The 12,875-nt window shown below is 43.0% G+C and overlaps 1 protein-coding gene across 2 annotated transcripts; it reads right to left on the reverse strand.

The window, feature by feature from the left end:
- On the reverse strand, positions 1 to 12,812 carry LOC106605152 (dehydrodolichyl diphosphate synthase complex subunit DHDDS). Of its 2 annotated transcripts, none has more exons than XM_014200514.3 (9): positions 12,711 to 12,812; positions 7,825 to 7,905; positions 7,575 to 7,691; positions 7,165 to 7,307; positions 4,488 to 4,604; positions 4,115 to 4,216; positions 3,839 to 3,953; positions 3,445 to 3,552; positions 1 to 3,219 (listed from the first exon to the last, which is right to left on the reverse strand). In XM_014200514.3, exons 2-9 carry the CDS (start codon positions 7,885 to 7,887, stop codon positions 2,977 to 2,979), a joined length of 1,008 nt encoding a protein of 335 aa, XP_014055989.1. In that variant the 5' UTR covers positions 7,888 to 7,905; positions 12,711 to 12,812; the 3' UTR covers positions 1 to 2,976. The 2 variants fall into 2 exon arrangements, with proteins under 2 accessions (XP_014055989.1, XP_014055988.1); XM_014200513.3 differs by having other exon boundaries at positions 12,699 to 12,792.
- Positions 12,813 to 12,875: the final 63 nt, after the last annotated feature.

Consider the following 12,875-nt stretch of genomic DNA (forward strand, 5'->3'; position numbering starts at 1 on the left):
TAAATTAACAATCACGTTTATTCTGCAAGATAAAGAAACCTGGTAAAAAATATAGTTGTTTTACATGTCAAATATGGGCACAGTAATATTGCACAATGATATTCAAGTAAACATTTTACTTGACCAGTCCAGCACACATACACTATAAACTCAGCAAATAAAGAAACGTCCCTTTTTCAGGACCCTGTCTTTCAAAGATAATTCGGAAAAATCCAAATAACTTCACAGATCTTCATTGTAATGGGTTTAAACACTGTTTCCCATGCTTATTCAATGAACCATAAACAATTGATGAACATGCACCTGTGGAACGGTCGTTAAGACATTAACTGCTTACAGACGGTAGGCAATTAAGGTCACAGTTATGAAAACTTAGGACACTAAAGAGGCCTTTCTACTGACTCTGAAAAACACCAAAAGAAAGATGCCCAGGGTCCCTTCTCATCTGCGTGAATGTGCTTTAGGTATGCTGCAAGGAGGACTGCAGATGTGGCCAGGGCAGTAAATTGCAATGTCCGTATTGTGAGATGCCTAAGACGCTGCAGGATGGACAGCTGATCGTCCTGCAGTGGCAGACCACGTGTAACAACACCTGCACAAGATCGGTACATCCGAACATCACACCTGCGGGACAGGTACAGTATGGCAACAACAACTGACCGAGTTACACCAGGAACACACAATCCCTCCATCGGTGCTCAGACTGTCCGCAATAGGCTGAGAGAGGCTGGACTGAGGGCTTGTAGGCCTGCTGTAAGGCAGGTCCTCACCAGACATCACCAGCAACAACGTCGCCTATGGGCACAAACCCACCGTCGCTGGACCAGACAGGACTGGCAAAAAGTGCTCTTCACTGACAAGTTGTGGTTTTGTCTCACCAGGGGTGATGGTCGGATTTGCGCTTATTGTCGAAGGAATGAGCGTTACACCGAGGCCTGTACACTGAAGCGGGATCGATTTGAAGGTGGAGGGTCCGTCATGGTCTGGGGCGGTGTGTCACAGCATCATCGGATTGAGCTTGTTGTCATTGCAGGCAATCTCAACGCTGTGCGTTACAGGGAAGACATCCTCCTCACTCTTGTGGTACCCTTCCTGCAGGCTCATCCTGACATGACCCTCCAGCATGACAATGCCACCAGCCATACTGCTCGTTCTGTGCATGATTTCCTGCAAGACAGGTATGTCAGTGTTCTGCCATGGCCAGCGAAGAGCCCGGATCTCAATCCCATTGAGCACGTCTGGGACCTGTTGGATCGGAGGGTGAAGGTTAGGGCCATTCCCCCCAGAAATGTCAGAGAATTTGCAGGTGCCTTGGTGGAAGAGTGAGGTAACATCTCACAGCAAGAACTGGTAAATCTGGTGCAGTCCATGGAGAGATGCACTGCAATACTTAATGCAGCTGGTGGCCACACCAGATACTGACTGTTACTTTTGATTTTGCCCCCCCCCCCTCTCCCCTTTGTTCAGGGACACATTCCATTTCTGTTAGTCACATGTCTGTGGAACTTGTTCAGTTTACGTCTCAGTTGTTTAATCTTGTCATGTTCATACAAATATTTACACATGTTAAGTTTGCTTAAAATAAAAGCAGTTGACTATGAGAGGACGTTTATATACACAAAAGTATCTGGACACTCCTTCAAAACTGGAGTCGGCTATTTCAGCCACAACCATTGCTGACAGCTGTATAAAATCGAGCACACAGCCATGCAATCTCCATAGACAAACATTGCCAGTAGAATGGCCTTACTGAAGAGCTCAGTGACTTGCAACGTACAAGTCAGTTCGTCAACTTTCTACCCAGCTAGAGCTGCCCTGGTCAACTAAGTGTTATTGTGAAGTGGAAATGTCTAGGAGCAACAACGGCTCACAAATCACACTTCACCATCTGGCAGTCGGACGAATGAATCTGGGTTTGGCAGAACTGTAAAGGTTGATGAAATAATGGTCTGGGGCTGTTTTTCATAGTTCAGGCTAGGCCCCTTAGTTCCAGTGAAAGGAAATCTTAACGCTACAGCATATGACATTCTAGACAAGTCTGTGCTTCCAACTTTGTGGCAACAGTTTGGGGAAGGCCTTTTCCTGTTTCAGCATAACAGTGCCCCCGTGAACAAAGCGAGGTCCATACAGAAATGGTTTGTCGGGATCAGTGTGGAAGAACTTGACTGGACTGCACAAAGCCCTGACCTCAACCCCATCGAACGCCAACTTCAAGACAGGCCTAATCGCCCAACATCAGTACCCGACCTCACTAATGCTCTTGTGGCTGAATGGAAGCAAGTCTCCGCAGCAATGTTCCAACATCTAGTGGAAAGCCTTCCCAGAAGAGTGGAAGCTGTTATAGCAGCAATGGGTACCACCTCCATATTTTTTTATTTTATTTAACTAGGCAGGTCAGTTAAGAACAAATTCTTATTTACAATGACGGCCTAGGAACAGTGGGTTAACTGCCTTGTTCAGAAGCAGAACAGATTTTTACCTTGTCAGGTCGGGGATTCGATCTAGCAACCTTTTCAGTTACTGGCCCAACACTAACCACTAGGCTACCTGCCGCATTTTAATGCCCATGAGTTTGGAATGAGATGTTCGACGAGCAGGTGTCCACATACTTTTGGTCATGTAGTGTAGCTGGTGCTGTGGTAAATGGTTGCCTCCGATGTGTATCTTCTCTGGGAGTGAGTACTCCGATTTCATAGTGAATATCAATCCAACAAGAATATCTATGGCATGCATTTGACGGACAGATTTTTACAGAACTTATATAATTATTAGCTCTTTACCAGACTTCTTTTTATTAGACTTTGATCAGACTTCTCTTTTAGAATACACACAAATATCCCACATTCAGCCCCATAGGGGTAAAATCACTCATACAAAATAAGAAATTTAAAACCACTCAGCCCTTTAGGGAAGAGGAGAGATGGGATTGCTCCCCCAATTCAAGATGGGGAGCATTATGTTCCCCTCATCCCCTCTTTATGCCAGAGCAGCTTGGCTGGTTAAGTCAGTAAGGAAGGAGTCTCTCTTGTGCTGGAGTGCACCAAGGAAGTCCTGAACACGTTCCTCTCGGCTGGCAGTGTAGTTGAGCAGTGCTTCCTGTCTCCTCTGGGCATCCAGGGGCTTTCCATTGCGGTGGTGCTGTAGGAGGTCTGCTACACAGGCCCGGTCTGCCTCATGCTGCTGTAGGGCCTGTCCTTCTCTGTGTTGATCTCTGGCTTTCTGCAGCATACACAGGGATCAGTCATTCAAGCAGATCAGTGTTCCATACAACACAGTAGTTTACTACAGGTTTTCAGATGATCCTTCCAATGAATTCTCACTCAGTTCTGGAAATGCAACTTGAAATAATGTGGCAAAAGTGCACACGTTTAGAGATTGGGTAAATATCGTACGGTGGAATGTACTGTATGTGGGGGATGGATGAAGGAAAGAGAGAGTTCATACCTGAAGAGGTCTGTGATTGAGCTGATACTGCAGAATGGCATCACACAAGTTCCAGAAGGAGTACTCTGGCCACAGGACTGACTGGAACACTAAGCAGGAGTGGGACGTCTGCAGAATAGCACAGACCAAAAAATATTACATTTCTGTCTGCAGCGTTCTATAAACATTTCACCCCACTGAATAATCCCCATGGGTAACACCAGACAGCCTACATTTACAAAGAATAAGTCACGAGGTAGTGGGGGAGGCAGCTATAAACCAGAGGGTCCATTGTTTGTCACTGAAGTCACTGATCAGAAAGTAGGTCTTGTCCTTACCAAAGAAGATACTAGGCAAGAGGCTAATCTCATTAGCATTCAACGTTACGCTGGAAACAGTAAGGAGTTCTCCTTACCTGCCACAGCAGGAAGTCACTGAGTCGCACCTCTCCAGACGTGCGAATGAGCAGGTCAGGATTGGGAGAGTTACTGCTGTACAGACACTGACTCAGTAGGGCCTCCGACACATCACTGGACACATCAACCGAGACAAGATAATAGAAACGAGCAGAAAAACTATTCAGAAAACAAATCTAGATCTGTGATAATGCAAATTTAACAATTATATTTGAGAGGGCCATGAATGCACTCATGTAATATTCCTCTTCTGAATCTCTGTTGAAGTAGTTTACCTGGATTTGATAAGTCCCTGCTCCACACCCCAAGCCATCTCTCTGACGGCATTAGCGATTTCATGTCTTGAGGTGTAGGCAAAGCACACATTCAGAAAGCATCTGTTGACAAAAGAGGGTGGGCCGTTAATAAACGAGTTATTACAGCTGTAAGAAGCCACTCCTGAAGAAATCTTAGATGACTGAACAGAAGCCCATGTGTTGTTTTATGCATAGAGAAATTGCATTGCATTATAAACAACTGCAGTCCAGCATCTGCAATAAACCTTGACGCATTTGTCAAAACTGCAATGTTTTTCAGATGGCTGCACACAAGCTCACAGCCACCTCAGAGAAGTGAGGAGCAGCAGGATGACGAGGTGGCGGTGCCTACTTGTTATGAGTCCTGGTGGCCACCACAGCCCGGGCTATATGCTGCTGCAGGTCCAGAGGCAGTAGAGTCAGGTCTCCCAACACCCGGATGCACACCCCATGCTTCTCCAGATTCTCCCTGGATTGGAAGAGAGCAGACATGATCAAGTCAGGGTTTCCTTCAATTGCTGGCTTTTGGTTCCCCCCCAAAAACGAACAGATGATAAATAAAACTGTTGCTGGCCAAAATGACCCCATTGTAAAATAATTTATGGAAATACTCGTCGTTCTATAGGTCAATTAGCATAATTTTGTGGAATTAAATTGGTGTGTGTATTTTTGTTAGTCGTCATGTATCTTATTAATTCAACAACTACCACACGCCCACAGCATAAAGAGACTATTTTGAGAGGGATGTCTCCTGCAACTACTCAGCTGGTTGCTGCATTGATAAGCCCATTCCTTGCGCAACAATTCTAAATGCAATCCAATGTAATATATATATATATATATTTTCTCAACTGATAATTGAAGCGCGCCTCCCATTCAGCATTTAAGTGCAGGCAACAGGATATCTGCGATTCAACATGTAAGCTGGAGGCAGTGCATGCACTTTTGTTTGAACTCTGCATGTTTTACTTCATATTATGAGGCATGTCCCATTGGGCGGCGCACAATTGGCCCAGCGTCGTCCGGGTTCGGCCTTCATTGTAAATAAGAATTTGTATTTAACTGACTGCCTAGTTAAATAAAGGTAAAAAAGAAATAAAAATAAAAGATTGCTGCAATGTAGCCTATAGGCAAAATCCGACCATGGAAACGTGGAGGCAATTATTTTACAAATACTTTATAGGCAGCGTGTGATTTTCAAGTTTGGGGAAACATACAATTTATCCAACCATTTCTACCAATTCTGATTTTTATATGCGCATTTTCTTTTAACAGTTTCATTTCAATAATAACATTTTCGTTTCTCAAATCATTGTCACGTGGTTAATCATACAAATCTGAATTAAAATGATAAAACTCTAAGTTAAAATTCTACTAATGCGTGAGCACCAGCCTCTGCCATATGGACACATTGATGATCCATTGGCAGCTAAAGAAATGAGCGCATTGAACTCATAGCCTATAACTTAAATTGTCATCTAAGTAAAAATAGTCGACAAAAAAAAAAAAGAAAAAAAAATATGATACATTCAGGTTCTTTCAAATCACATTCATCTCTCTACTCAACCTCTCCTGCCTCCCTTTCTATCTTCTTGACTTGAGCTATAGTAAAGTGCAACATTTGTATCAAATCCATCAACTGGGTCTGGCCCGAAGCTTTTGCTAGTGAACTTGCAACATCTTATCAACTAGCCTATTCCAGGCCCTTAAGAGTTTCCCGCGCTAGTGAGACCGCTGTTTTTGCCTAAGGGAAAAGTGTTCAGGTATTTATGAAGTTTCAACTGGATGGATATATGGGCTCATCCGATCATTATATTTTGCCATTTCACACCGACGCTTGGTGATTATCGAGGGGGAGATTGTAGGAAAGATTGTTTAAATAGCAAATGTGAGGAACTATAGTTTTAGTAGTCTTTATTATCATTCGCAATGGATGTTAAAAAAACGATTTTTGTTGACTTTCCTATATTTCCGTATTTACCCCCCCTTTCTTGTCTCAACATTTTAAATTATACCCAAGACACTTATCTTCACACATATTTTAGATGGTTTTCATTGACAACCGCAACTAAATATTCAGCTAGGCCTATTGCCACGCGCACTGCCCACATTGAATGAGTCCCAAATAGGCATAGGCCTACTAGCTTGTGATTTGAAACAATCCACTGCAATTTTTTAAAGAAGATAATGATCCTCAATTCTTATGCGGCTAAGTCATGCTTTCTGGTGAAGTATTTAAGGATTTTTTAATTTATGTATAGACAGGAGTAGTTATATAATTTTGGCACATTTATTTCAATTTACTTCCCTAGTCATAGCTTCAGTATGTATGTTGGCTGAGAACTTCTCAAAAAGGTTAAATTCACCTTCCCTTATGCCATTTCCTGTTCTATTGGTTCATACTTTATTTTGTTGTCCAGAAGCCAAAGGCACAATCATAGTCATTAACAACCCATCCTAGTTGTTGCATCTTTAGATCCCCCCTCTTTCCACAGTATGTTTATGAGATTTTCATCTCTGTCGCATATGGAACCACTCATGAGGTGCACCGTTTAGAATGGTGTTTTCCCACGAATTCCATTTAGGCAAATGTCTCAAAATTAAGTTTTATTGGCTGCTTCATTACAGGAGTTGCATGTTCTGTTAAGATGAATTACCATAATCTAAGTGTGATTTCTGTTATTCTGAGTACCATGGGTGGATGCCCTAATGGTTTATGCACCCAATGCATATGGGTCCGGTAAATGTCTCAAATGGCCGGTGAATTTAAATCTTCCCGGTCACGTTGTCCGGCGCCAAGTGAAACCCTGGGCCAATTACTGAAACATCCTCCTTGTCGAGATTTTAATTAAAGTATCTGTAAAACATCTGCCTTGAGCCCTTTTAGCTTTTCTCCCAGTCCCTCTGACTGTGGAAAGAAAACCCTTCATTTAGTAGGTAGCTATGCTGCTTTCTCCCCCACTCACTGGGACTCCCACACCTATGCATCTTTAATGGCAGCACTCTGGCTCCTCTGTTCTGACACTCACTGTTCTTCTAGCAGTCTGATGAACTTCTGCTTGGCCAGCTCCATTAGGCCGTCCACCTCGTCTTTAGACCGCTTGAAGTTCTCGATGCTGAAGGCGTACACTGTGACCTCATGGATGCTCAGGTTCAGGCACCAGCGTAGTGTCTAAAGGAAGGAGCCACCAAGGTTGATCATCAGTAAATGTAAAGTAAAGCCAACATAAGAGTAGTATGTATTTCTAATGTATTTGGTGACAGCCCAATACAAATACATGTTATGATGGTAATGGTGAAGAATATGGTTGAAGTGCAGTTGCCTACCCGTGAATGCTCATGCAAAAAGGACAGTATGAATGAGAACAACTATGATAGAAAGAACAATAACTACATCATGACATGATGGCATGACACCGATGTCCCCTGGGAACCTCACCTCTGCCAGTTTGTCAAAACCCTGTGTGTGTCCCTCCTGGCGCTCCACCTGACGCTTGCGGGCGTAGCGCCGGTTGCCGTCCATGATAAAGGCCACATGTTTGGGCATCGGGCCAGCCTGGGAGAGACCAAGGAGGGGGGGGATGGATTCCATACCGATAGAACCATATTACATATCATAAAAATGTGGTTGTGATTTAATTAATTCAAATATCCTCAGAAGTTGTGCATTTGCAAATAGATAGTCATACCTTCAGTATGTTGGCTGAGAGCTTCTCAATGAGGTTCAATTCACCTTCCCTTATCCACGACATATTTAAACTCTGACACCCCTGTGGAGAAGCATGCATTACATCTTATTACATATATTAGAGATGAATATAAACATACCTATAAACAAGCAATTTATGAACAAGGTTAGCTGGTAGGCTTGTATGACAAATTCAGCAGTCCCTGGTTTGTGCAGCCGTGGGCTGCATTAGACACAGTAGTGAGAGGTATGTAGCACAGTTACATATAGAGCATAGGCCTAGTTAAGTGGGGTGCATCAACAAACGTAACGGCAGTGCATTCATTGAGAGTTAGTAGGATAAGGTCTTCAGAGGCCACTACTTTCTAGTCTTGAGCTGTGTTACAGGGGCCTTTTACCACATACCAGACAAACAGGGAGGTCTGAAATGATTGACACCCTTGATAAAGAAGAGCAGAAATGACTGTAAAATAAATATTTCAAATCCTGAGCTATATTGTATGCTCCCAAAAAATTGGGCAATTATATAATTTTATACTAATACAATTGCTCAGAGAAAGATTTTGTTTAACAAGTAATATTTTTTTTCTCAATAAAGGTAGGGGTCAAAATGATTGACACCCCAGTTGTGAATACCTTTCAATACCTCAACTTGCGAGGATAATGGCACTGAGCCCTTTTTGGAGAACACATTTGGAGGGATCTTAGACCCTTCCTCCATACATAATCCCCCTCTCTCCACTGGGATTCTCTGCCTCTAACCCTACTACAGGGGCTGAGTCACTGGCTTACTGGTGTTCTTCCATGCCGTCCCTAGGAGGGGTGCGTCACTTGAGTGGGTTGAGTCACTGACGTGGTCTTCCTGTCTGGGTTGGCGCCCCCCCTTGGGTTGTGCCGTGGCGGAGATCTTTGTGGGCTATACTCGGCCTTGTCTCAGGATGGTAAGTTGGTGGTTGAAGATATCCCTCTAGTGGTGTGGGGGCTGTGCTTTGGCAAAATGGGTGGGGTTATATCCTGCCTGTTTGGCCCTGTCCGGGGGTATCATCGGATAGGGCCACAGTGTCTCCTGACCCCTCCTGTCTCAGCCTCCAGTATTATGCTGCAGTAGTTTATGTGTCGGGGGGCTAGGGTCAGTCTGTTATATCTGGAGTATTTCTCCTGTCTTATCCGGTGTCCTGTGTGAATTTAAGTATGCTCTCTCTAATTCTCTCTTTCTTTCTTTCTCTCTCGGAGGACCTGAGGCCTAAGACCATGCCTCAGGACTACCTGGCATGATGACTCCTTGCTGTCCCCAGTCCACCTGGCCGTGCTGCTGCTGCTCCAGTTTCAACTGTTCTGCCTGCGGCTATGGAACCCTGACCTGTTCACCGGACGTGCTACCTGTCCCAGACCTGCTGTTTTCAACTCTCTAGAGACAGCAGGAGCGGTAGAGATACTCTCAATGATCGGCTATGAAAAGCCAACTGACATTTACTCTCGAGGTGCTGACTTGTTGCACACTCGACAACTACTGTGATTATTATTATTTGACCATGCTGATCATTTATGAACATTTGAACATCTTGGCCATGTTCTGTTATAATCTCCACCAGGCACAGCCAGAAGAGGACAGGCCACCCCTCATAGCCTGGTTCCTCTCTAGGTTTTGGCCTTTCTAGGGAGTTTTTCCTAGCCACCGTGCTTCTACACCTGCATTGCTTGCGGTTTGGGGTTTTAGGCTGGGTTTCTGTACAGCACTTTGAGATATCAGCTGATGTAAGAAGGGCTATATAAATACATTTTATTTGATTTGAATCCTTCCAGATCTTTGATATCCTTTGTCTGCGCTTATGGACTGCCCTCTTCAATAGACCCCCACAGTGGAGGTGTCATAATACCCATAAAACCTAGAGGCCAAACAGGGAAATGGTTCTGAGCAAAACGATTGGAACCATTTCCCTGTTTGACCGCTAGGTTTTTGGGTATTATGACTCATACTGTGGTACTCTATTCAAACCACAGGTTTTCAAATGGGGTTTAAGTCCGGAGACTGAGATGGCCATTGCAAAATATAGATTTTCTGGTCAATTAACCATTTCTTTGTGGATTTTGAAGTGTGGTTGGGGTTATTGTCTTGCTGGAAGATTCACTTGCAACCAAGTTTTAACCTCCTGGCAGAGGCAACCAGGTTTTGTTGTTGACCTTAACAAGGAAGCAGTGGAAGCAAAATAGCCCCATAACAGCAAAGATCCACCACCATATTTTACCATAGGGGTTATTCTCTACTCATGTATTCTCATTTAGACACCAAACCCACCACTAGTGTGTGTGGCCAAAGAGCTCTATTTTCATTTCATCCAACAAATGTAAATGCCTCGAGTTTGCTAAACAGCACTGGCACTTGGATTGGAGCCGGTGCTTTGGTCCGATGACATGAACATACAGCTATTTGGTCACGCACACACCAGTGGTGGGTTTGGCGTAATGTTGTCATGATACCAGAATTTTGACTTCGATACCAGGTTTAGTATCATGATACTCGATACCATCGCGATACTTGCTACCAAAACGATACCACGGCAAAACAAGAAGGCATATTAGCCAAAGTCACAGAATGGCACTTGATCCAGACAGATATCATTACATTTGAAATGTTTCATTTCAATTTTTCAAAGACAGCCATGCATGCATAAAATTCCCTATGGGAAAAATTTATAGTGGAAAAACTTTAGGAACCATTTCCCTGTTTGACTACTAGGTTTTATGGGTACTATGACACCTCCTCTGTGGGGCTCTATGGCAGTGTCCATGCAAAAACGGGTTATATCCAACTAGAGATCTCTAACTATCTCTGTGTGTGGCGCTGGTGTAGGTAACCATGTCCTCTCTTGCATCACAAGATGGTCCCGTGTGGCTCAGTTGGTAGAGCATGGTGTTTGCAACGCCAGGGTTGTTGGTTCGATTCCCAAGGGGGACCAGTATGGAGAAGAAGAAAAAATATTAAATGTATGCATTCACTACTGTAAGTCGCTCTGGATAAGAGCGTCTGCTAAATGACTAAAATGTAAATGTAAATTAACGCAGGGCACTCCAACCCTGTTCCTGGAGAGTTACCGTCCTGTGGGTTTTTGCTCCACCCTTAATCTAGCGCAAATTATTCTAATAATTAGCTGGTTGATAAGCTGAATCAGGTTAGTTGCAACTGATGTTGGACGGAAAACCAATAAGATGGTAGCTCTCCAGGAACAGGGTTGGAGAGCCCGGCATTAATGAATCAATGATAGTATACAATCAATTTGACTTTACCAATCTAACTACATAACAACATAATGGTAATCGTTTATTTGAATTGTAAATCACAATTGATAAACTGGGTAAATCAAGATGTAGTCTAGGCCTATTTACAATACAGGTGAATGCATATTCAATAGGAGTGTGTGCATGCATTGAGTTATTGAAGGTTAATGTTAGGAGTTAGGTTAAAGGGTTAGGGAAAGGGTTTGCTAAAAGGGTTAAGGTTAGGCTTAGCTAACATGCAAAGTAGCTAAAAAGTAATAAGTAGCTGATAATTAGCTAAAATTGTCCATGATGAGATTCGAACACCCATCCACCTCGACCAACCACCCTGCTTTCGTTTTTTCCTATCTAATGTAACCATACCAAACCTAACATACTCATTTGAGTGTCCCGGATTCATGTCTAGTCTATGAGACCAGCCTGAGCTACTGGTATCTTCTTGCATTGTAAAGTGTTCTAGCCTAGTAATGAACATTGTTTTGTGAACAGTAATTAACAGTTGCAACATTTCTAAATGCTGTGTTGCATTATTTGTGTTAACTTCTGTGCAGTATAAGTGTGGCGCTAACGTGATGCAGCAAAGACTCCCAGTGAGTGCAGTGGTTCCTCAGGACAGGCTAGAACTAGCAATGAGTAAGTGAAGCAGGCATGAAGCGCTCGCGCTATAATGGGACATCAGCTGCGCTGATAGACAGACTTGATCCTCTCTCAATCAGTAGATGACGTGAGACAATTTATATAAGTACCGAAAGATTAAAACAATTATAGTACCAAACCTTTTTTCATGTTCTAGTTTTTTTTTAAGTACTGAAGTTTCGGTTTACCGTGCAAGGTTGGCGTCAATGAGAATGCATGAGCAGAAAAGAGCCCCATACCTACTATAAAATATGTTGGTAGACATCCACATCATCGGCTCCAGGGGAGCAGTTTTTGTTGGGGGTGAACTGCCTTACCCAGGGCCAGAACAACAGATTTTTACCTTGTCAGCTCCGGGATTCAATCCAGCAACCTTTCGGTTACTGGCCAAACGCTCCTACCAACCAGGCTACCAAAACAAGGGTGTCAATAATTTTGACCCTTGCCTTTTTGAGAAAAACATGTATTACTTGTAAAACAACATTTCTTTCTCTGAGCAATTGTATTAGTATAAAATAATATAATTTACAAAAAATTTTGAGCATACAATATAGCTCAGTATTTTAATTATTTATTTTATAGCCATTTCTGCTGATCTTTATGGGTGTTAATGATTTCGGACCCCACTATCTGATTAGTTGTGATACATACGCCACTAGTCTACATGCATGCACAAAGGGGATATATTTACCAAATAATATTCTGATAACTAGCTATATGAGTATGCATCTCTGATTCATGTGGATCAAGTCTTGGATAGCTACATAGTTATCATAGCTACTGTAGCTAGGTAGCTAACACAACTCAAGCAAACCGGACAGGGAGCGATAACCAATGATGAACACTGTTTTAAATGTACAAAGCAATTGCACCTTGCACTAAAATGGTCGATTTCATTCATATTGTTGAAAGAGATCATGAATTATCAACATTATGAGCCGTATTTTTACATATTTCACATACCTTCCAACTCACAGTTTAAGATGACGTCCCCTTCCTTATTCGACGGAGTGACGTTTCAAAAGACCGACCACTTCCTCCTGGAACTGTTTGTACAGATTTCTCTACATGTGGATTGACAGGAAAATGTTTCAGGTAAATTGGTGTTCTGGGGGTCGAATAGGATATTTAAACATTTAC

The sequence above is a fragment of the Salmo salar genome, chromosome 05 (assembly GCF_965601325.2).
Source record: "Salmo salar chromosome 05, fSalSal1, whole genome shotgun sequence".
Lineage (NCBI taxonomy): Eukaryota > Metazoa > Chordata > Actinopteri > Salmoniformes > Salmonidae > Salmo > Salmo salar.

Bases quoted from the DNA above. Each gene is read 5' to 3' on its own strand.
- LOC106605152 (XM_014200514.3), bottom strand. From the start codon at position 7,887: ATGTCGTGGATAAGGGAAGGTGAATTGAACCTCATTGAGAAGCTCTCA. The intron at 4,605-7,164 runs GTGAGTGTCAGA...CTTCCAATCCAG, and splicing joins ATCAGACTGCTAGAAGAACA to GGAGAATCTGGAGAAGCATG. The intron at 3,954-4,114 runs GTAAACTACTTC...TGATGTGTCCAG, and splicing joins CAGGGACTTATCAAATCCAG to TGATGTGTCGGAGGCCCTAC.